This window comes from Panthera pardus, unplaced genomic scaffold (genome assembly GCF_024362965.1).
Source record: "Panthera pardus isolate Hobbes unplaced genomic scaffold, ASM2436296v1 HiC_scaffold_2, whole genome shotgun sequence".
NCBI lineage: Eukaryota > Metazoa > Chordata > Mammalia > Carnivora > Felidae > Panthera > Panthera pardus.
Window position 1 is genome coordinate 98,326,538 of NW_026526765.1, and position 26,288 is coordinate 98,352,825.

General features: G+C 40.7%; 1 protein-coding gene across 2 annotated transcripts in view; it reads right to left on the bottom strand.

The window, feature by feature from the left end:
- The window catches only part of IQGAP2 (IQ motif containing GTPase activating protein 2), a 293,312-nt gene that overhangs the window by 223,867 nt on the left and 43,157 nt on the right, over nucleotides 1-26,288 (bottom strand). For both annotated transcript variants that reach the window (XM_019462972.2, XM_019462973.2), the window contains one exon: nucleotides 19,234-19,333. In XM_019462972.2, the coding sequence (XP_019318517.2) occupies nucleotides 19,234-19,333 (100 nt within the window). Of the gene's footprint in view, nucleotides 1-19,233; nucleotides 19,334-26,288 lie in introns of those variants that run through there.

The following is a 26,288-nucleotide window of genomic DNA, read 5'->3' on the forward strand; positions in this document are numbered from 1 at the left end:
TTGTTCATGTGGCTACTAGAAACCAGGTCACTCCTGCCTGACCCCCTCCCTCCATCCCCAACCGAGCCTACTTTCCCTTTGTTCTGTCTATATCCAGCCTGGGAGGCATATCAGGAACAAGAAAATAATATGCCATCTACCGTTTTTGTGTGTTTCTCAAAAGACACACACATACACATACACACACACACAGGTCTATATCACATAAATGAATTTATTTTTGTCTGACTTAGCCACTGGACTTCTGTGCATCTGCATTTATCATTTAAGTCTGCTGAACCTTTGCTAATCCATCCTTAAATATATCTTATTGATATATGTTAGACCGTAGGCAGTTCTGATCCACAAAAAGCCTATTTCAACTTATTGTGCAAAATGCATCATTAGGGGTGGGCAGTTCTATCTACATAGAGGTCCTTTAGAATTCCTATCCCATTAGGCCATAGACACAGAGCAGCCACCAAAGTGCCCCACTAAAATGGAAAGATGGGGCACCTGGGTGGCTCAGTCAGTTAAGGGTCTGACTTCAGATCAGGTCATGATCTTGGGGTTTGTGAGTTTGAGCCCTCCGCCAGTGTGGAGCCTGCTTGGGATTCTCTTTCTCTCCCTCTCTGCCCCTCCCCCACTTGCATTCTCTCAAAATAAATAAACTTTTAAAAAATTAAAAAAAAATAGAAAAGTGAACAGCACCCAGTCCTACACTATCCAAAACTGTGAGAGGCATGACACGGGTACCACTGAATATCGTGGGTAACAGAATATATATGGAATGTGAGTACTACCATTTTGGGACCACCATTTCCACAATAAAATGTCAAAGCAGTTGGCTGATCTGTGTTCCCCAAAGTGACCCACACAATTCAGAAGTGAAAATCACCCATGATCAGCAAGAACTATTGAATGGAGAGAACTGGTGCCCCTCACAGGGTCCCTCTAGGCCATACTGGACAAGAAACTGCAGGCAGGACTTCGGAGATCACTGCACTTGCTCAGCCAAACCAACCCACTTGTGTTCTGTGCCAGGCTGTGTGTGAGTCACTGGAGGTACTGAGAGAAGACGGTCTACCTTGAGGAGCTCCTTGATAGCTAGGAAAGGCCAACATGTACTAAGAATTATCATAAACTGTAGTAAGTGCAGTGGGAAAAGGACAAAGAGGGAATGATTAACCACAGAAAGTCATCATAAGGGGAAGACAATTGCGGCCCTTTGTGTGAGGTACACACACAAGGAGGTACAGTTCGGTCCTGTAGGTGGTGTAGAGCCAGTAAAGATTTTAAGTACGAAAGCCTTGATTAAACATGACTTTCCGGCTTCTTCCTGATCATACAATAAGCTCTAATTATGATCAACAAAAGCAAATGAATATTCTTCATCCACAGGATGCCCAGGGAACAGCGCCTAGTATTGCCACAGAGGCTTAAGATAGCAGATGCATGCCTGTTCAGCAGCAGGCTGAACCCTGCATCCGTCATGAATCAATGGGTCACGACCAGCATTTTCGGAGAAAATGAATCAGGACAGAGCAGTAAATGTCAGGGCGTGTTGTAGGTATTAAAGGTGAAGTGTTGCTTTGTGAATCTTTGCTGTTTAGTTAGACACACACGCACACATCATCACACGGCTAGCTGGGGGCATGATATAAGCCTGTTTTACTCTGGGTCACAAGATTTTAAAGTTACTCGCTTCAAGTGTATGTCACAGTAATGAATTAGTAATGAATTAGTAACGTAAGATCTCTAATGAGCCTGCCCATTGTCAAATCAATCTAACCTTGCTTTTGCAGTGGTTTTAGTCTCCTACGAAGGTCTGAAACAAGGGCTGACCCTTAAGCACACTTTTGGATACATTCATCTGTCTCAATGAGTCCTACTGAGCAGTCCTCCCATACATACCCTGAATCTACTAATTCCTTCTTTTTTTTTTTTTTTACGTTTATTTATTTTTGACAGAGAGAGAGAGAGAGAGAGAGAGAGAGAGAGAGAGAGAGAGAGAACATGAGTGGGGGAGGGGCAGAGAGAGAGGGAGACACAGAATCCGAAGCAGGCTCCAGGCTCCAAACTGTCAGCACAGAGCCTAACGTGGAGCTTGAACTCACAAACTGAGAGATCATGACCTGGGCCGAAGTTGGGACGCTTGATCCACTGAGGTACCCAGACGCCCCCCTACTAATTCCTTCTGATGTGCCTCTGGAACTCTTGACCTGTTTTAAACATGTAATACTCTTATATTCTCAACTTTTTGTTTACACTTTCCCCACCTGCTTGTCTTAATGGCATTCTGACTTTTCCTTTGTGATACTACTTCCCACAAACCAGGGCTGCTTGCTTCCCAAATTTCCTTAACTCACAGAACCAGGGAAGAAAGGGTTATTTATCACCATTACAGCTGAAATGACTTTTGCCCAGGCCAGGCCCTAACAGCTCTATTCCAAGACCTCTGCCTCCACCTTATGTCTGTTTCACTTCCTAACCTCATCACTCATCTCCTGACCTCCAAGATATTTTATTGCCAAAATCACTGTGTTCCTCCCATGCTCATCTCTGCTGGGTGGCTTCAAGAAGGTGGGGGCCCTTGGGAAAACCCAAAGCACAGCTGGAAGACTCCCTCCTTCATCGAAAGGTTTCTCCTCCATTCCACTTGAGCTACACAAAGGCCCCATCTTGGACCTGAACTAATCCAGAAATACTTCACCTTTAATATCTAGGCTTCCAAATCTCGAGCTTTTCATTTACCCACTTCTCCACTTGTCATTCCTACAAGTCTTCCCCTTCATCCACATCATAATAGGCAGTTCCTTGACTCTCCCTGTACCTCACTTCATCCAGGCTTCATGAGCTTCCTTACCAAGATGGGACCTCAAGGCCATCCAATGTCAACAATGCTCACCCAGCTGTTCCTGTTCCTTTGACTTTCTCAGAGCCAACATGCCAATCCCTGAACCCAGCTGCCCCACTCATGTCCTCTCATTTTGTTGGCAAAATTCACATGAACATGCTGACTGGCCCCATGAGAAAAACTCAAGAGCCAACTAAAGTTCTAAAAACTGCCCAGGCTTTGTACCCAACCCTGGCTGCTGTACTATCACTTTTTCTACAGAAGCTGTTTTCATTCCTCCATCATTCTCACGACAGCACAGGACACCCTCAATACTCTTCCTCTCCCACTCTGGTCACACAGCAAGGGGTATCTGTGTTCATCTTAGCTGGGATGGGAAAGCCAGAGCTGGTGAGATACATGCCGGTCTCTTCTCTCTGGAGAGAGTGATTCTCAAACTTCAGTGAGCATAAACATTTACCTGAGCCATTTGTTAAAATGCGGACGCCAGAGCTCCACTTCCTAGAGATGGACTTTTAGGGTCTGGAGTGAACCTGAGAAGCCTGTATTTGCACAAGTGCCCCTGTGATCCCGATGCAGTAGGTAACTGAATCTGAGCATCACTGTCCAAAGTCACTTTCTCACTTAGATGATGTAGCTGCCTCAGCTTTTGCCCTGTGAAATCCTTGAGCAAGGAACTTCTGGATTATATATTATTTGAAAAGAAAAAAAGTCAAGGACCATCTGAGCCAATCAAGACTAAATGAGGAGAGTATGGAAATAACTAGAACTCAATTCATGAATCCCTGTTCTAGCACCTAAACAGGTTCAAGCTTCACAGGAAAAATATAAGATAAATGACAAAAAAGTATGCTATGAATTCAGTACATAGCTAAGAGAGAACTTGAACTGAATTTATTAAACAGCCTAAATTAAATATATTTATTATTGTGTATTTTCACCATTGAGCCTTCTACTAATGCTTTTTCTAATCAACAGGACTTGGAAACGTGGGACAAAAGAGCAGTTGTCAAACAGCCGGGAGACTTTATCCTAATCCCAAATCTCCCAGTAACTCCATCATGGGTTGGTGAATTGATGAAATTCTCTGACACTCAATGTCCCCATATACATATGGAGATTTGCACTCGGCTAGAGGATAACAAAACTGTTCAGACCAAAAAAAGCAATGGCAGACCATTCTACATTCTACAAATGGAAGATATGGAAAAAATCACTGTAGAACTTTCTACAATTGCTTTCCCCCACCAGCCCTCCTTAGAATTCCCCTAAGGCCTCAAATAATGACACTGTTTTATGAATTATAAGCATCACAGCATGAGGCAGCATCTGGTGGGGAGGTTCCTACAGGAAGGAAGAGACCTCAGCGGTATTTGCTATTTGTACCCTTTTGATGTTTCAACCACAAGGCACAGCATTCTTTCAAGCCAGTTTTAGTTGTGGCAGAACCCAAAAGGCAATTGATAGATTGAATGTAGAATCCAGACCCAACCAAGAACAAAGATGCACCAAAAGGAAATAAAGTCTACATCACTGAAAAGTGCAAATTCCTACTAAAACTTCAAGAAGGCTACTAGAAAACAGACAGACAAGAGACAAGAAAGGGAGGGTGAATACAAGGTAAATTCTTCCCAGAACTACTATACGTACTAGTTAAAAGAAAACAGAAACATGGGCGCCTGGGTGGCTCAGTCAGTTGAGTGTCTGACTCTTGCTTTTGGCTTGGGTCACATCCCAGGGTTGTGGGATGGAGCACTGTGTCAGGCTCTGGGCTATGCTCAGAGCTTGCTTATGATTCTCTCTCTCTCCCTCCCTCCCTCCCTCTCTTTCTCTCTCTCTCTCCCCCTCCCTCCCTCTGCCCATTTCCCACTCACTCTCACACTCTAAAAAAATAAATAAATCTTGGGGCGCCTGGGTGGCTCAGTCAGTTGAGGGTCCGACTTCAGCTCAGGTCATGATCTCGTGGTTTGTGGGTTTGAGCCCTGCGTCGGGCTCTGTACTGACAGCTCAGAGCCTGAAGCCTGCTTCGGATTCTGTGTCTCCCTCTCTCTCTGCCCCTCCCCACTCACACTCTCTCTCTCTCTGTCTCTCAAAAATAAATAAATGTAAAAAATAATTTTTTAATAAATAAATAAATCTTTAAAAGAAAGCAAAAGAAAACAGAAACAAGCAAGCAAACAACAGACAAGATTGAAAAAAAAAAGGGAAAGAAAATCAAGAAAGACAATGGATGGTCATATTGTGCTAATTCCACCAAAGCTCAGGTAGTAAAAACTGATCGAGACCTAGAACAAAGCTAGTCTATCTAGAACCTAAAAGCCAGGACCACCAATGAGAGTTGCTGGAGGGGAGGTGGGTGGGGTGATGGGCTAAATGGGTGATGGGAATTAAGGAGAGCACTTGCTGGGATGAGCACTGGGTATCATATGCAAGGGATGAATCACTAAATTCTACTCTTGAAACCAATGCTACATTATATGTTAACTAACTTGAATTTAAATTAAAAAAAATAATGACATGACTAAAGTACATTAAGAAATAAGGAAAAGATGGGAATGCAAGCTGGTGCAGCCACTCTGGAAAACAGTATGGAGGTTCCTCAAAAAAACTAAAAATAGAACTACCCTACAACCCAGCAACTGCACTACTAGGCATTTATCCACAGGATAAAAGGGGCACAAGCACCCCCATGTTTATAGCTGTACTATCAACAATAGCCAAAGTATGGAAAGAGCCCAAATGTCCACTGAAGGATGAATGGATAAAGAAGATGTGGTATATATATACAATGGAGTATTACTCAGCAGTCAAAAAGAATGAAATCTTGCCATTTGCAACTACTAGGATGGAACTGGAGGGTATTATGCTAAGTGAAATTAGTCAGAGAAAGACAAACATCATATGACTTCACACATATGAGGACTTTAAGATACAAAACAGATGAACATAAGGGAAGGGACACAAAAATAATATAAAAACAGGGGGACAAAGCATAAGAGACTCATAAATATGGAGAACAAACTGAGGGTTATGGGAAGGGTTGTGGGAGGGAGGATGGGCTAAATGGGTAAGGGGCACTAAGGAATCTACTCCTGAAATCATTGTTGCAGTATATGCTAACTAATTTGGATGTAAATTTTAAAAAATTAAAATTAAAAAAAAAAAAAAGAAAAGCAAGTAACACAAGGAAAAAAAAAGAAGGAAAAGAGACTGTGTTAGTTTTTAAGCAATTGGCTATGAAATCAGAAGAAGCTGGGTTGGAATAGTATTTATCTGTCTGTTGGCTGTGACCTTGGAAAAATTCCTTAGGTTTTTCCAGGACTTGTTTTTGCCATCTATAAGATGGGAATAACCCTGTGTAAGTTGAATGTCTTGGGCACTGTGTGGGTCTGGTGAGTAGACACTCACTTGGTAACCCTTGGAGTAAAGTATGTTTGAGATCATGGAAAATTCCTAACCTCTCCCAGCTCTCCAACTTCAAAGAGCTTGAAAGACTAATATAAACTTTGGGATCAAATATCAGTTGCTCAATTTCTCTTTGGCTAGAGAGGATTAATATTGATTATTTGTATTTAAAAATGCCGGCACGCTAAAAAGGTAAGCTTTGATTTGTGGGCTCACACCTGACTGGCATCTGCCCAATACATCCCCAAGGCTAGGACACAAAATATGTGAAACTAAAGAAGTCTCTCAACTATGTGTTCCAACCCCAGGCTTGCCTGATGGAGACCATACAACGTGTGTGTCTGAGTCAGGTTAGTGATGGCTGGATCCTCCCCAATGCATCTGACTTCCCAACCTCCTCTGTCCCTCAAATATAGTTCCCTGTCAAACTGTATGGCTTCTCCCTTTATGTCCTTAACAACTGTCCCTTCTACTGCAGCTCCACAGCACCATCCCCGGTTACCACACAGCTGGACCTCAGCATCAACATCTCCTCTGAGGACCTAGCTGCAAGCAGCATGCCCTGGAAGGCTGGGCTGCCTGCCATGGAGACACCCCGTCAAGAGCATCTCTTGGGGTGCCTGGGTGGCTCAGTTGTTTTTAGCCTGTGCTCAGGTCATGATCCAAGAGTCATGGGATCGAGTCCTGTGCTGGGCTCTGTGCTAAGCGTGAAGACTGCTGAAGATTGTTTCTCTTTCTCTCTCTCTCCCCCCACCCCCCACCTGTTATGTACTCTTTCTGTTTAAAAAAAAAAAAAAACAAAAACAAAAAACCACATCTCATCTTATCCTCTCGTCTGTGGTTATCCCCTGATGGCTAACCCTGATGACTAGTTCTCCTCGGAGGTTACTCTGTCTCCCTACTGTGGATACGTACCTTAGGGGGACAAGCCCCAGGATGTCAAAAAGGTCCTCGACCTGTGGCATATGGCTCTCAAAGCAAGCTGACTGGTAAGCAAATCCAAACAGGGCACTCCTGGAAGGCAGGCCCTCCCCTTACCTAGGAGCCAGACCCTGAAAAGGGTCCCTGCTCTCGACTCAGCTGTGCCCCTTGCCCCACCAGCCTGTCAGCCACTGCATGGAGCAACCCCACACTTTCTTGTTCCCTGGGACACAGAGGGGTGATCAGAGCCAGGGAGAGAACAAGGAGGAAGGGGGAAATGCAGAATCACCATAGAAAAATAAAAACTATTTATGTTTTGAAAATGCAATTAAGAATTCCTTAATATTTGATTAACATTTTGTAGAGAGCAACAACATGTCCCTTAATGGGTTGATGACCAAGGAAGATATTTCCTTCCAGATTCCTAGTTTCTATTAGCATCGTTTATGAGCAAGCCATAGGCAGCATCTTTAGGAAAACAGACAGTGAGGTCCAAGCCTGTAGAAGAAATCCAATGGATTCTCTAAAGCACTCCCCAGTCATAAGATTCTTTTTCTTGAAGAAATCACAAATATTCGGGGTTAAGCAAACCCATATTCATGGTCCTCACTTGCTTAAACATTGGAAGCATTTCTCCTTTCAAGTATAATTCTCTACCTCTCTACTAGGTAAGGCCAGAACTTGATCTAATCAATGAGCTGTCTTTTTGGTGTCTGAGTTGTAAGCACTGACACAAAAGGAATCACACCGTGTTTTTGTTTCTTTTCCAGGACACATATGAAACTGCCTCAGAGTCACGAATACAAAGAACAGCTTGGCTCACATAAAGAGCTCTTTGAAGATAATATTTCTAAACAAGCCCATCACCAAGGGAAGGCTTTTTTGCTCTGTTTACTTTCCGAGGTAGGACAGAAAAAGTAAGCATGCCAGAAGATTTGTAGCGTTTTCCCCTTCCTTAAAAAAGAAATATAATATATCAGGAACTTCCTTGGGAAACATACAACAGCAGCCCCATTCATAACTATTTGCTCAACTATAATTTGCAAATTCCCTCTCCTTCTCTTGCCAACATGCCCCCTCCCATTCCCTGCTCTTCCTAATAGCTCTAGTCTGATTTCGCTTCCCCGATCCAGACTTTCCCAAAGAGAACTCTCCATCTTAGATTTTTTTCACAGTTGCCCTACAAAACTAAAGAAATGAAGTTCTTAAAAGGGAATTATTTTCATTATTCAAAGATATTTTGCAGAAGTTAATATGAAATCTACTCAGCAGAAGAAATTCTTTTTTAGGAAATTAACTCCTTTAATTTAAAGGGTGGGATTTCTGGCATCAGAGAGAAACTTTCAAAGCCCATAGGAGTAGCAGACTTGTCTGAATGGTCCCATTGCAGCAAAATCCCTACAGCAAAGAAATGATCAAGACAGTCTCCCCGGCCCACCTGAAAAGAAAACTTAAAAGTCCATTTAGTATTATTTAAAATGGCAGAGGAATGAAAAGCTTAGTCCCAAATAGTTCACAATTCAAGACTATAGGGGCACCTGGTAGCTCATTCAGTGAAACGTCTGACAGCATAGAACCTGCTTGGGTTTCTCTCTCCTCTCTCTCTGCCCTTCCCTTGCGCACATGCACACACACAGTCTCTCCCTCTCAAATAAATAAATTTCAAAAAAAAATCTTTTTAAACTATCCAGGCATAAATAACCTTAATACCATAATCATTTACACCAAGACACCATCCAATTTCTGATCTGGTCTCTGACATTAATAAAGAGGATCCTGCCCCCTTTTCTGGGGTCAATTGCAAAAAAGGTCAATTGCAATATATATATATATATATATATATATATATATATATATATATATATATATATATATACACACACACATATATATGTGTATGTATGTGTATACACATGTGTATATATATATACACATATATATGTGTATGTATGTGTATACACATGTGTATATATATGTGTGTGTGTGTGTGTATATATATATATATATATATACACACATACACATACACACACACACCCTGTAGAAGGCAGCTTGTAATCACCCTGGTGATTCCTGCCTTCTAGAATTCATGCCCTTCTAGAATCTTCTCCCCTTGAAACACATGCTGGATTTACTAACTTGATTCTAATGACTGGAATACAGCAAACTACGGGACAGCACTTCTGAGAATGGGTTACAAAAGGGATCTGGCTTCCAACTTACTGGCCCTTTCTTGTTTGCTCACTGAGGAAAGCCAGCTACCATATTGGGAGCTGCCCACAGAGAGGCCCATATGTCAAGGAGCTGAGGGAAGCCTGTGGCCAACAGCAACGAGGGAATGGGGTCCTCAGTCCAAACGTCCGTCAGGAACTGAATCCTGCCAACACCATGACCGAGCTTGGAAGATCTGTTCTGCTTGGACCCTAGGAGGACTGAAGCTTTATGACAGACTGAATGCCACAGGACTCAGTTAAACTAGAATCAGATTCCTGACTTTGAAAAGCTGTGAGATAAATGTTCTTTGTTTTAAGCTGCTAAGTTTTAGAGTAATTAATTACACAGTCACGGATAACTAGTACACATAGTTATGTGTACTCCCAACAGAATTATGATTGGCTCTTTGTGACGTCATGTAAACCTGTTAGCCTGTGGATAAACACAGGGTCAAGAGCCACTTTATTTTTTTTTAATTTTATTTTTTTAACATTTATTTATTTTTGAGACAGAGAGAGACAGAGCATGAACACGGGAAGGGCAGAGAGAGAGGGAGACACAGAATCTGAAACAGGTTCCAGGCTCTGAGCTGTCAGCACAGAGCCCGATGCGGGGCTCGAACTCACGGACCATGAGATCATGACCTGAGCCGAAGCTGGACGCCCAACCGACTGAGCCACCCAGGCGCCCCAAGAACCACTTTATAAAGCAACTATCTTTTTTGGTCTTAAAAACATGCCTTTCATATTTTCCCTGGTCATTAATATTAGTATTTTGAGACTTAATTAATAAGTCCATATGCCCAGATGTCATAATTTTATCAGCTATGAGCAATAATTTCAGCCACAAGTCGTCTTAATAATATAGGTTATCTCTTCCTCTCTTCATTCATTCAGTCATTTATTCATTCACTGAAAAATACTCTATGCCCTTCTCTGGGTCACTTCTACTTCCCTGTGGTATCAAACTGTCTCGGATTCCCAGCTTCATAACCCACTGGGTCACATAAATGGCAGGAAGAACTTGTACCATCTAACTACAATATAGAATTTTCCATTGAGACAAAGACTAAATTTTACTTTAGGCTGGCAGTCCTGGCACACCATGTAGAATCTTGTCCACCACGAATCTAATTCACATCCTACTTGTTACCTCCAGGCAAACTAAAACACACAGAAAACAGTACAACGAATCGTCATTAGTGAACAAATGATAGTAGGCCAATACCAGCATTAAGTAATTCGTTCAACTATGTGACAGATATGATGTCATAATAGGGGTAGTTGACCTAGATGGGCCATGCCAAAGAAGGACTCCCTGAAAAAGGGAGTTAAAATCTAAAGACAGTAGAGCCTGAATAGATACACAGGAGAAGGGAATAACACATGCAGAGGTCCTATGGAAAAGGGGTCAATGTGGCTGGAAAAAGAGCAGTAAGGAAGGGGGCACAATATGAAACTGGAGCAGCTGTAAGAACCGGACCATACAAAGCTTATGAGCCCTTGTAAGAGTCTGGTCTTTATTCCATGAGAATTGCGATAATACTGAGTGGTTTTCAACGGGGTTGGCCAGAACAGTTGAGAGTTTTGAAGAAATTCATTTGACTATGATACAGATGATAAAGGATTAAAGGGGCAAGAGGATTGAGGAAACCAGTCAGAGAGCACTGCAGTAATCTAGCAAGAGAAGTCAGAAGGCTTCAGGAGGTTCGTGGTGGGATAGAGAGGTGAACATAGAAGAGATATTTAGGAGAATGATGAGCTGGAAACAGGGAGATACTCCCGCACACACATACAGAGAGATCAAAAGAGCAAATGTAAGTGAAGGACAGAATTTTAAACTCATGAGTAAAAGCATTAACTGAACAGTTTCTTTGAGCACATTATTAGTTGCCTGATCTCCATCCCCCAAAGTGACCCTACCGCACCAGTTAAAGCATGGTGGGTGCTCAAGAAACTATAAAATCAACAGTGTTTAGAACCCATGTATCTTAGGCATACGTTCTACGCTCATTTTATCTACTGAATACCACTTAATCTTATTTAACAGGTTTACTAAGCACTTCTCCAAGTTAGTCTGGTCAAAGGAACTTTTCTTTGTAACGGCTTTAATAAGGTACAGCTTATATACCATACATTTACCCTTTTAAAGTCCGCAATTGAGTGATTTTCAGTACAGAGTTATGCAACCATCGCCACAATCAATTTTAGAACACTTTTGTTCCTACAGTAACTATACAATAATCAGTCACTCTCCATCCCCTCTATTCTCCCAGGCCTAGGCAACCAATGGTCTACCATCTGTCTCCACGGACTGGCCTTTTCTGGACACTTCATATATATGGAATTATATAATAAGTGGCTTTTTGTGTCTGCCTTCCTTCCCTCAGTATATTTTCAGCATCCACTCAGGTTGAAGTCTGTATCAGTATATTAATTCACTTTTTTGAAAGGTTTTCTTTTTAGTAATCTCTTCACCCAACGTGGGACTCCAACTTACAACCCCAAGATTAAGAGTTGCACACTCAGCCAACTGAGCCAGAACATTAGTTATAATTGATTAGCCTACACGAACCTACATTTGCTATAACTGATGAACCTATCATCATCATCCAAATTCCACAGTTTACATAATGGTTCACTGTTGGTTTTGGACAAATGTATAATGACATTTATCACTGTGGTGTCATACAGAGTATTTTCACTACACTAAAAACTCTCTGTGCTCTATCTATTCATCCTCCTTTCCCAACTGCTGATATTTTTACTGTCTCCAGTGTTGCCTTTGCTACAAAGTCATAGTTGGAATCGTATAGGATGTAGCCTTTTCAGATTGGCTTTTCTTTGCTGTATACATTTACGGTTCCTGTACGTCTTTTCATGGCTTGATAGCTTTTTTTTTTTTTTTTTTTAGCAAAGAATAATATTCCACTGTCTGGATATGCCACAGTGTATTTATTCATTCACCTACTGAAGGACGTCACGGTCACATCCAACTTTGCCTATTATTAAAAAAAGTCTTTTGACATCCATACACAAGTTTTTTGTGTGGACCTAAGACTTCACTCCCTCCGTTAAATAATAAGAGCACAACTGCTGGATAGCATGATAAGAGTATGCTTGGTTTTTTAACAAACTCCAAGTGACTATACCACTTTGCATTTCCATGAGCAATGAGAGTTCCAGTTGCTCCAAACCCTCACAGCATTTGGTGTTGCCAGTGTTTCATATTTTGACCATTCTGATAATTGTACACTGGTATCTTATTTTATTTTGCACTTCCTTGATGACACATGACGTGGAGCATCTTTTCCTATACTTATTTGCCATCTGTGTATCTTCTTCAGAGATGTGTCTGTTAAGGTTTTTAGCCTATTCTTTAACCTAGTTGTTTTCTTATTGTTGAAGTTTTAAGAGTTTTTTTTTTTTTATTTTTTTATTATTTATTTTTGAGACAGAGAGAGACAGAGCATGAATGGGGGAGGGGCAGAGAGAGAGGGAGACACAGAATCAGAAGCAGGCTCCAGGCTCTGAGCCATCAGCCCAGAGCCTGACGCGGGGCTCAAACTCACGAACCATGAGATCGTGACCTGAGCTGAAGTCGGACGCTCAACCAACTGAGCCACCCAGGCGCCCCAAGAGTTTTTAAATATCTTATATAGCAGTTCTGTATGAGACAGGTCTTTTACCTGGTATATTTTATACCAGCCTGTGGACTGTCTTCTCATCCTCTTGACACTTCCTTTTGTGAAGCAGAAAGTTTTAATTTTAATGAAATCCAGTTTACTCACTTTTTTTCTTTCATGCCATTGGTGCTCTATCTTAAAAGTCACTGCTATACTGAATTTCATCTAAGTTTTCTCCTTTGTTATCTTTTTTTTAATGTTTATTTGAAGAGACAGAGAGAGAGAAAGGCAGAAAGAGAGTGACAGAGAATCCCAAGCAGGCTTTGCACTGTCAGCACAGAGCCTGATGTGGGATTTGATCCCACTGATTGGGAGATCATGACCTAAGCCGAAATCAAGAGTCTGACACTTAAATGACTGAACCACCCAAGCAAACCCTCCTTTGTTATCTTTTAAAAGTTTCACAGTTTTTCTTTTTATAGGTAGGTGTGATCCATTTGAGGTATTTTTTTGTGAAGGGTACAATGGTATACTTTGTGATGAGTACAATGTGTAAGGTCTAGATTCACTTTTTACATGTCCAGTTTCAGCACCATTTGGTGAAAAGGCCATCTTTGCTCCATTGTATTGGTTTGCTCCTTTGTTAAAGGTCAATTGACTATACTTTTAGGGTGTATTTCTGGGTTCTCTATTCTCTTTCACTGATCTATGTGCCTAAAGTTTCACCAATGCCACTCTCTTGATCACTGAAACTTTGTATTAAATTTGAAGTCTGGTAGTGTCAGTCCACCAACTTTGTTCTCCTTCAATATTGTGTTGGCAATTCTAGGTCTTTTTCTTTTTTTAAAACATTTTTTAATGCTTATTTATGAGAGAGAGAGAGAGAGGAAGGGAGGAAGGGAGAGAGAGAGAATGAACCCAAGTGGGGAAGGGACAGAGCAAGAGAGGGGCACAGAATCTGAAGCAGGCTCCAGGCTCTGAACTGTCAGCACAGAGCCCAATGCAGGGCTCAAACTCATGAGCCATGAGATTATGACCTGAGCCGAAGTCAGATGCTTAACCAACTGAGCCACCCAGGTGCCCCTAGGTCTTTGGCTTCTCAGTACAAACTTTAGAATCAGGTTGTCAATATGCAAAAAGTAACTTGAGATTTTCACTGACACTGCATTGAATCTATAGATCAAGTTGGGAAGAAGTGACATTTTAGCAATACTGTCTTCCTATCCATGAATATGGAATATCTATCCACTTATTTAGTTCTTTCTTCTAGTTCATCAAAGTTTTATAGTTTTCCTCATATAGATTTTGTGCATATTTTATCAAATTTATACCTAAATAATTCATTTGAGTGCTAATGTAAATGGAACTGTGTTCTTAATGTCAAATTCCACTTGTTCATTGATGACATATAGGAAAGCAATAGACTTTTACATATAATCTTGTATCTTGCTATAATTGCTTATTAGTTCCAATTTTTAAAAAAATTCTTACTGAGTTTTCAAATAGTCAATCATGTCATCTATGAATAAACCCAGTTTTGTTTCTTCCTTTTCAATCTATATTTTCTTTTTTTTATTATATTAACTAGAACTTCCAGTTCAAAGTTGAAAAAGGAGTGGTGAGAAGGAAGGTCTTTGCCTTGTATCTTAATGGGAAAGCTTGGAATTTCTCACCATTAAATATGATGTTTGCTTTTAGCATGTTTTTTGTTCACTGTCTTTCTCAAACTGAGGGTGTTTCCCCTTGATTCCTAGTTAACTAAGAATTTTTTTCTTGAATAAGTTTGGATTTTGTTAAGTGCCTTTTCTGCACTGATACAGTGACATATCATGTAATTTTTCTTACTTAGCCTGTTGATGTGATAGATCACATTAAATGATTTTCAAATATGAAACAAGCTTTGCATACCTGGGATAAATCTCACTTGGTTGTGATTTATACAGTACTTTTTATACACTGTTGAATGTGATTTGCTAATATCATTTTTTATAGATGAATAGTATTTCATGGTAGATATGTATCGCATTTCATTTACTCATCAGTAGATGGACATTTGGGTTGTTTCCACTTTTTGCTCCCATGAGTAATACTTCAATGACCATTTGTGTGCAGGTTTTCTGCACGCACACAGGTTTTCAGGTTTCTTTGGTATATATCTGGTAGTGGAATTGTTGGGTCATATGGTAATTCCATATTTAATTTTTTTAAGTAGCTGCCAGAATGTTTTACATTTTTTGAAATTTTATTTTACAGAGTGTGTGCAAGTGGGGGAGAGGGGCAGAGGGAGAGAGAGCATCTTAAACGGGCTCCATGCTCAGTGCACAACCCGATACGGGGCTTGATCCCATGACCCCAGCATCATAACATGAGCCAAAATTAAGAGTAGACACTCAACAAACTGAACCACCTAGGCGACCCCAGAATGTTATAAAAAGTAGCTGCACCATTTTGTAATTCAACAAGCACCTTCCCTCATCCTTGCAAACACTTGATATTGTTGGTCTTTTCGATTCTAACTATTCCAGTGTGAGGTAGTATCTCACTGTGGTTTTGCTTTGCATTTCCCTAACAACTGATGTTAAACCCCCTGTCCTGTTCTGGTGCATGTGTATCTTATTTGGTGAAATGTCACCATTACTTACCCCCAAATCACATGTATTTATACCTGTTTTCTTTTAGGAGTTTTGTAGTTGTGGTTCTCACATTTCGATTAGATTATGCATGGGATAGGGATCCAAATTCATTTTTACGTTTGACTATTTCCAGTTGCCGAAGATTATTTGTTGAAAGATGTTTTTTCCCATTAAAATGTCTTGATCGATTTTTGAATTACACTAAACTTGCAATCCCGGGATAAATCCCACTTAGTGGTATATGATACTTTATTTATGTTGCTGGACTTGGTTTGCTAGTATTTTGTTGAGGATTTTTTTTATTTGTACTCATAAGGCATGTAGGTCTATCATTTTTTTGAGGTATCTTTGTCTGGTTTTGGTATCAAAGAAAAAATGGGTCTTAGTAGAATGGGTTGCGAAGTGTTCCCTCCTCTTACATGTTTTTTGAAAAGCAGGCAATTTTTTTGCTTACTAACTTTACCTTTTTACTTGTTCTAAGTCTATTCTGATTGTTAATTTATTTTTGAGTCAGTTTTGATAGTTTATGTCTTTCTAGGTATCTGTCCATTTCATTTAGGTTATCTTACATATATTTGTTGGCATAGTAGTACATCACCCTTTTTATTTCTGTTAGTAGTGATATCTCCTCTGAATGATGTAGCTTTTAAATGGTTTATTATTAATTATCAGAAATCTTGAAATTAATAAAGCCAAAGTTAAAGATGTAACAGACTATTACAATTTTGAGTTTTCAAAAATTCTGAATTAAAAGAATATACAAACACATCCTTCCAGTTCTTACCTCTGGAACCAAAAAGAGGCACAACAACAGAACCTACACATTTTTAGTTTAAGTACACCGAATCAGTTCTGAGCTGAACTAGAGACAGATCCTGGCTAAGCTTACACATTCTAAGTTTACCAGTTAGAAGAAACTCAGTATTTTAAGTCAACCACACTCACATGAACACCTGCACATGCATGCACTATAATAAACCCAATATGACAAATTCCTAAGGCATTAGCATTGTAAAAGAATCATGTACCAAACCCTTTGAATTTTTTGGACAGAGACTAATTCACCCTTTCATTTATTTCTTGAGTTTAGGACCATCAGAATTCTGTGTACTATGCTTTCTGAAATCATAGCTCACATATTAATATGTATCTATTAACGGCCACATTTTTACAGACTCCACTTCCAAAAATCAGGTTCCCTAAAAGTCACCAAAAATGTTCAGATGTTAATAAGATTATATTAACATCTAATATATAATATATAATATATATATAATATATAACATCTAATATATAATATATAATATATAACATCTAATAATAAATACATATTACATCTAATCTATTCTTGTAAAATAAACTAATAAAGTCACCTTAGAGGGAAAGTTGTATATTTCATAGTCTTTTCTTTCAATGAAACTATTCTTAGGAAACTTTCTTCAAAAAACCTGGGCTAATTGTTACTCTGACTTCTCTAAAACAAAATTCAACTACAAAGGTTTGAAAACACTGTGACAAGCTGTCAAGCTGTATTGATACATTCGATACATTCAGGAGAAAACTATGCTTATCACCATACACCTAACTGGCACTATTAAGTTTACGGAACACTTTTGCCTTTTACATTTTAGGTGATTTTTACAGCAGGGGCAGGGGTGGGAATGAGGTAGGGCAGGTGGCACTAACATCCTTTTTATTTTTTTTTTAATTCACGCATTTTTTAAAGTAGTATTTAAATCTAGCTGTACATTAGAAACTCCTAGATTTTTTTTTTTTTTTTTTGAGAGAGACAGAATGCAAGTGGGAGAAGGGCAGAGTGAGGGAGAGAGACAGAATCCCAAGCAGGCTCCACACCGTCAGTGAAGAGCCCACTGTGGGGCTTGAACTCCTGAACCACGAGATCATGACCTGATGTCGGACACTTAACTGACTGAGTCACCCCGACGCCCCTAATTTACGCATTTTATGACACAAGAAAAACTCATTACTGTGCTAACATGTTTATCATCCCATTACAGAGGAGACAAAACCGAAGTTCTCACAGGTTAAACAATGTGGCCAAGGTCACACAGTTCCTAAGTGGTAATGCTGGGACCAGGAAATCCAGTCCACTGACCTCTCCCCAGTATGACACTGATTCTCATTTAGAAAAAGTAAGAGGCAAAAATTTAGAACTCAACATGTGTGTAAGGAGAAAGTTTCTCGTTACTCTTCCTAAACTTTTTCTTTGAAAGCATGTTTATTTGGAATATTTATGAGCCACTCTCCGTATCGAACTTTATTATCAACAACTTGACTAAAAGCATGTTTTTAATAATCTTAGGCTGATATTGAGTCTTCAGTGACCTGCCACCTGTCAACTTCACATATTTTAGAATCTTTAAAAGTATTCTTCAGAGCTTAGAGCTACGAGACACTGTTAAATTATTAAACAACCCTGAGAAATCCCCTTTCAAGTGATTCTGAGGCCAAATTAGTTCATGTGTCACCGAATTCTCTTCCACACAGCACTTGATAAAAAGCCTCATTCCTCCAGCTCAATAGACAGCTATTTAACAGTGATTAGAGATCATTAACACCAATGACCATTACCCCAATGTTTATTTCTATATACTTAACAAAGCTAGAACATACCATCTGTCCAAGGAATGATACTGTTACTCAATCACAGCACAAAGCACTAAATCAGAATCTAACTCATGGCATATGGACATTGGAGTATTCACCCAGCACAGGACAAAGTTCTTGTGGTTCCCCGATACAGAGGCCTAAGGGCAAATGAGTTTATCTTCACTTTCTCCTCAGAGAACCCAATGTTTAAATGGAGACTGCAGTCATAAACTTACTCTCTAGCTTAGTGACCGATGGACTTCAGTTCAAAATGATACTGTCCTATACAGTATTTATAATTACTGGGGTTTGGGGTGACAAAAATATCTGAGGAAGCTCTGGGAAAAAGGAAGTTCAAGTACACTCATCATGATGAGCACTGAGTAATGTATAGAACTGCTCAATCACTATACTGCACACCTGAAACTAACTGTATGTTAACAAAACTGGAATTAAAATTAAAAACTTAAAAAAAAAGAAGTTGATTTAAGTCTTTGCTGTGCCCTCACTTCCAAATCAGTGAGATGAGGAATTTGAAATAATCTGCAATTGGCCCAGAGATTTCCTGGGAGAACGTAAGCAAGAAAAAGAAATAGTTGCCTCCCTCCTAGGGCCTTGACCCTGGCTGTGGCAGCAACTTTTTCTCAATTCCGCCTGACCATTTACAAAGACAGGTGGTTCTTCTCCACTTACACTGCTACCAATAAGACTGCAAATGAGTTGTTAAAAGTATGTATCCCAGGGACACCTGGGTGGCTCAGTTGGTTGAGCGTCTGCCTTTGGCTCAGGTCATGATCTCACGGTTCCTGAGTTCAAGCCCTACATCGGACCCTCTGCTGTCGGCACAGAGCCCATGTCAGATCCTCTGTTTCCTTTCTCTCTGCCCCCCCTCTCTCTCCAAAATAAGTAATAAAACATTTTTTAAAAAGTATAGTATCCCAAAGTTTATCCAGGAGAAGGTACACAGATAGACTGCATTGGGATCTTACCTTTTGGCTTCCTCTAGATGGCACAGATATTCATAAGCAATGTTCTGCCTCCTCCTCTCATCCATCTCCTCTGCAGAGAGCCTTTCATCATCCACAATAGCTAGAAATAGAGGAAAGCATCACATTACTTATAAGGGTAGTGTTCATCAAATAAACACTTGAGACAAAAACCCCAAAAAACACAGGCACTTCAACACTGAACACTAAGAGACAGAGATATTTAAACATCAGAAAAATAGAAAGATTTGCCTTTGGATTTTACAATATGTCAATGATAGCAAAAATTTAAAAATGCAATACTGAAGTACGGGTTAAAATTACTAAAAAGGATGAGAACAGCCATCATATATCATAGACTTGGTGCCAGAGAATTTTGATGGCCTCAAATCCATTAAAGCATGGTCCACTCCCAACAACTTTCCTTAACAAGCTTGTAGTACTGGTCCAGTGGCTCAGCTTGGACCTTCGTGGAAATTCTGAATTTTAACAAATAATCTACAAGGACCAGTGTTTACCCACTCCTAAAGGGAATTAAAGCTTCTCATCCAATGCAAACCCTAGGTTACAGATGCCAAAGTCTCTAAGATTCGTGCTTCACCTGTATCTTGGCCTTTATGAGGCTAACCTTCGTGGTCAAAAGGTATCCAGAAGAACAAAACAAAGGAGACATCAATTGAGCAGTTTTTAAGCCCCACACTCTTTATTCCAATACAAATATACTTTACAAACTTCCACAATTCAGCTTTACTTTTCTGCAGAGAATACGGCCTCCCCATTTCCTGAGTGTACTTCGCCTGCCCACTGTCTCAACAGTACTCAAGAGCCTCACGGGTCACATCTGCCAACTCTTGGCTGTTCATTTACATGACAAAGAACTCAATTCTGATAGCTATAAAGTAAATTTGGTTTCTAGTTTGTTACATTATTCATCTAATGAACACGTTGGGGGGGCAGGGATGTATGGTCATATGGGGCAGGAATATGAATTTTTTTTTGTTCCCTAGCCACCAGCTCCAATCAGCCAATTCATAAATGAGACCCCTGGTTCCAAGCAGAAGCATTAAGGTGACCCATCCATCCCTCAGAAAGGCCAATCCCATGCCGTACTGAGGAAGAGTCCAAAATATCATCTTAGCAGACAAGAGGAATTAAGATAAAATTTTGTAATCTTACTGGATCAAGTAATATGCTAAATATTTTCCCGCCAAAAATAATACCTCAAAGAACTCAAAAATGACTAAACTTATATCAATATAAAACATGACAGAATACCATAAACACATAAATATATGCTTGATGCTTATTGAGCATTTACTTTGTTTCAAGTCCTTAGGCAATGTTTTCTATGAACTGCCTCATTTACAGATGTAAATGACACGATGAGGCAGGTAATGTGTCCCACTTTACAGTTGAGCAAATGGGCTGTGAAGTCATTTGCCCACGTGAAAAGTAGAAACATTAGGGCTAGACATGTGTGGATGGGAGGATGGGGGTGGGGGGAAGAAATACGGAAGAACTTAGAGAAACATGTCTGTTTATAGAGGAGGAAGAAAAGGAACCTGAAGAAGGAGGGGAGATGTGGAAAGGCACCAGGACAGGCTTGGAGAGAACCACACTAGGGCAAAAGAAGCAGGAGCCTCCACACATTCCATCACCTTCTTCCTGTCCTCCCTTTCTACCACTCCCCATGTCTCAGTGTGGTTTCATTGCTTGAAACAGACCAATGGTACCAGTGAGGGTCAACAAAGATGTGTGTTCATCAAAATCATCTTCTTTTTCTTAATAAACTCAATCAGATCTAAACTTTAGAAGAGAACTTTCAAATTTAGGAAAAGTACCAAAGCTCTGGAACAACCCTCCCCTGCACCTCTACCCCAAGACTGCAGGCCTTCAACGTGTCTCCCCTAGACTCTTCTGACAGCCCTCCGACAGCCTCCCAGCCACCACCCCTCCCCCACTCATCGTCCTCACCACCACCAGAAGCACCTTTCAAACACAGTCCTGCTCATTTCGCTCTCCTTCTCCAAACCTTTGATGGATCCCCATGTGCTACAGAACAAAGGTCTAGAAGACCTTCCCACCTTCTCCAACGTGAAACCTGAATTCCATCCACTCCTTCCAGGCAGTGCTGTGTGCCAGGACCACAACACCACATTCTAGGTTGGAATGCTTCTGCTCTCCACCTTCCCTCTGCCCTGGAAAGCCATTCTCCCACCTCCGTGTCTTACATCTTCTCAAGCAAAATTCTGTAGATCTGCAAGTCAGGATCCATCTACCTTCCTCAGCACTTTGGTTCACCTTTTTATTACATCACTCATCACAGAAGCTCAGTCACGTCTCCCCCTACGAAATGGGAATTCCTTGCAGGAAAAGACTCTTAACTCATCTGCATGTCCCCATTACATTTATCACGGTTCCTTGCATGCAGAGAACAAACATTTCTGAAAAAATGCCTTTGTTAAGTGAGCTGACCCTCACCCCATAATGAATACACTTCTCAAATTATGATTTTCGTATCCCAAGTTTTTCTAGAAGGTACCTGGCATGCCCACATATCGTCACCTAATCTTCCACCTCCAGGGCTCCTAACACGTCATCCCCCGGACACCTCGTGATTGCCAATCTCTCATTTTAACTTCAGTCTAAAGACGGTTTTCCATTCCTGACAGAACATTTTCATCTCATAGTACGTTCAGATACATTAAAGCTTGAAAACAATATAAAACTCCTAGTATGAATCCGCATGATGATGCTACCTTCCCAACTTTTAAGTATGAGTGCAGGGGTCACATTCAAAAGGAGACATTCTTACTGCCACCTTCCTTTTTGGCTATGAATTCCTTCCACCTCAACAAACCGACCCAGGAGGAAAGAGAAGCCTTAGCAGTACTTGGTCCCGAGGTCTCAACCCCCCAACTCCTTCCACAAGCCATGCAAGAATCCACCAGTCCAGGAGAGCTGCAGAGAGGCTCTTAAACTGTGACATCACCCCCATCCAAAGGGAAGACTTAATGTTTGAATTAACACACACACATATATGCCACAAAGTGTTAAAAGTGCAATCCCAAAGTATTGGCCCCAGCTGATAGAATTCTGCCTATCTTGATGGCTCAACTCCATCATCACTTCCTTCCCAAAGTCCCCTGTTTGTACCCACTCAAAATGTGCTCTCTCCTGGCACCTCCTATATCGTTTCATTTCATAGGCAACTCCTACAAGACACAGTTATGTTCTCACCATGCCCAGCTCACTACCCTGCACAGGCTACGTGCTCCATAGAATATATGCTACACAATCTCTCATCAGGAATGATTAACACAAGGACTCTAAAATATCTATGTGGGTAGTTTTATTTGCCTACTTACCCCGAATACAAGAAGGGTATGGTCACCGATGGAGCAAGTCCAGTAACATTTCACACACCTCGCTTACCTAATGTTCAATTTATAGATTCTATGGATCAGGCATGAGCCAAACCACCAGGGATAGGGCAGTGAACAAAACAAAACATGTTTGCCCTCGTGGGGCTTCCTTTAACACATCCCTTCCTTCCCTTCTGATCTGGCCCACCGGGTCACACATCTGGCCACTGCCCTTTCAACCATATCCACTTCAGCCTCACCTTCTTTCCTTCGTGACGTATGGTCAAAGCACATGTTATGGTTATGAGTGTGAAAATGTCTTAATCACAGCAAAAGTAGATCTTCTGGACCACAAAGGTTGTCTGCAACTATCTCTGCATTATTTAACATTTACTAAGTAGCAACTTCTGATAAGAACCACAGGCATGGATAATAACACTGCCATTTAAAGAGTCATCATGGAACTGATTAACTAATTCACTTAAGCATGACTTTACCACCCATAAATCACTCTTCCATGTTATTCTGTGGTTCTCCTAATCACTCTGAGAAGTAGGCACTGCCTCCTTCTAGGAAACAGCAGTCATGTAAGGGAAAGGGATGGCATGTAGTTACTTGCTGGGTCAATGGCTGAGCCATGGCTGGAAACCAGTTCCCTGAACACAGCAGCCCCTACCCTTGCCCAGTGCCGTGCTGCTGCTAGATCTGAGTGAGCCAGGACAGGACAGGTTCTGGTCACTGCCAAACCCAAGAGCAGACCATTTATGTGCCTTCAGAATTGCTTTCACCTTAAAACAGCTTGACTAACTGCAATTTCCTCTGAAGTTCATCTTTACTTGCTGCCTTGAACCCTAAGAGACACAAAGATATTGCAAAGAACTTCCAGAAATATTAGCAGCTCACAAAATTCCTCTTGTAACATTAGCAGATGCTGGCTCCAAGATGGCATTTTAAAGCACTAACATTCTACAGCAATCACATTATAGGGCTTATTCAGAGATCTAAGGAGCACAGTAAGTGTTGGTAGAGAAGGTGTTGAAGTAGAACTCTAAGTCATGGAAGGAAACTTGAGTTCATTTTCCAAAGAATACCCACAAAATCTAATGTAAAAATAGCCCAGAGACCTGCTTCATTAAGGAGTTTGCCTGGTCGCTTGTTAATTTCAGCTGCCCTATTTGCTCCCTTCACACATAGACACAACAAAGCCACCATCTCCTTGGTATTAAAATCCATTCACTTGTTCAACAGATATTTGAGTGGCTGCTTTGTGTCAGTCTGTTGTACAGACTGGATATAAAGTGACAATTATGATACACAAAGTCCCTCAAAAAGCTTTTACTAGAGTTAAACAATTTTAAGTTTGACATAACTGCGGGATGCTTAGATAGGTGTGTGTCGGGGGGTGGGGGGGGTGCCTTGGTGGCTCAGTGGGTTAAGTATCTGACTCTTGGTTTGGGCCCAGGTCATGATCTCACAGTTCAGGAGATCAAGCCCCACATCAGGCTCCCTGCTGACAGTGTGAAGCCTGCTTGGGATTGTCTCTCCCTCTCTCTCTGTCCCTCCCCTAGCCTCTCAAAAATAAATAAATAAACTTAAAAGAAAAGATAGGTAGGGATATACTCCCTCCAGTGGAGAGCGGGTCTGCAAGAATCACAAAAATCAGAGTGCCTGTGTGGCTTGGTTGGTTAAACGTCCGACTTCGGCTCAGGTTATGGTCTAGCAGTCCGTGAGTTTGAAGCCCGCATCAGGCTTTGTGCTGACAGCTTGGAGCCTGGAGCCTGCTTCGGATTCTGTGTCTCCCTCTCTCTCTGCTGTCCCCCATTTATGCTGTCTCTTTCCAAAAATAATTTTGGAATTTTATGAAATGGTATTATTTAAAACATGTCCCTTTAAGGGGAAACAGGTTAAAAATATGGCATGAAGCACTAATTCATAGAAACATGCTAGACTTTAGCATTTTATATACAATTATTCTGGGTGACTCAAAATTTCTGAAAGGAACCCTGAGAATCTTAAGTCCTAAATGTGTAATTCAACTCAAATGTCTACTGACCCACCTTTTAAGATTTGGGTCCAGTTTTTAGCTGGGAGAGTAGAGCCAAATGGTTATCTCCCCATTCTCAGAACTTAAAGAATGCTTCCAAGAGATGTATACACCAAGTAAGGAACTAGAGATAAGAGAATTGATTCCAAGACCCTAAAATGGGCAGGGGACAGGGGTTGGGATACCAAGATGAGAGAACCCCAGGTCCAAAGTTCCCAATAAAGTGAAACACTCAATAAACTTGACCCATGATATATTCTGGCTTCATACCGGGATGCTTCCTGAAGTATTTCACAGCTAGCTGATCTTAAGCTTCTAAGGATCACATGATCCAACTTCCCTAATCTTAATCTTCTTTTGAAAAACAGGCAAACCTAAGGTTGAAGCTATTAGTAACTTGAAGCATACTCTGAGGTCAAGAATCTTCAATAATGGTACAGAGCACCATGCCACGAGTTAAAAACAGTGGAAGTTTTATCAAGTCACTAAAATTATGAGACACTGAGTGCAGGGGTTCATAACTCATCCATCCCTACCAAGTGCCAGGTAAATAGTACATGCTCAATAAAAGCTGCTGAAGTGATGTGCTCAGCTTTGTGCTCGCGAGCAGAAAGGCTGTGTCCTTTCCAGGTTTAGTCCTACTAAGTCCAGTGCCCTGGTGGTAACACAGCCCTACTGTCCAGATCCTAAGGGAAGGTGAGCTCCAATGCCCGTCCTCCACACTTTTCCTAGAACTTCTCCCCTATCACACATTTCTAAGAACTCCCAAGTTACATATCAATGTACAACTTCAGAGGATATTCATGTTAGACAAGGTTGTGAGGGACTGAGGTCTCTTCCGTTAATAAGGGACTGTGGTCATGTCCTTTAATAAGCCAAAGCCCTAAATCTTCCAGCTAATCATTGGAAGAAGAATTTCCTATGTGAGGAAAGAGTAACCACTCGAAACAACACAGGTTACTTACACGAGTTAGTCTCTAACCAGACACTAATCTCATTTTTCCAGTGAGGTTATTAATGCTCAGGAGACTTAGGGAACTTCTTTGCCACAATTACTCAGGAAAAAGAAAAAAACAGTTCAGGCTTTGTGAAAATGGTTAATCCTTTTCTGCAAATATGCTTTAAATGTACACAGCTTTAAGCCCTGCATATGAAAGAGGGTTCTTTGATCTCACTTTGATACAAAAAGTTGCAAACGTGTTTCCCACAAAAATGTTATCATCCTTGAGCATTTAAAATGCCATTTGTTTCTATCAAACCTGAATCTCTAAACCCCGGACACCTTTTCAGAACAGAACCTCATTTCTAACTCTCACACAGAGAGTAAAATTAATTTCGGTCCACTGTACAAATCCAAAGAATGTCTCACTTTTTAAAAAAAATATATATATAATCTACAAATTCAAAGCAGGACATAAAGATTGTTAAGGTCCACCGTGCAGATTGGGATGGGTGGGATCTATCTAGGACTTTGCTCCATTCAGGGGAAGAATTAAAGGCAAGGATTCCTAGATTGGGGATTTATTAATCAATTACTGTTACAAAAAAATATTTGAGGGACAAAAACCACTTCTTTTGCTACCAAGTAGGCACGAGGAAAATTCCATTTGCTCATTGTCTGCTCCTACACACTTCAGCAACAGATCTCA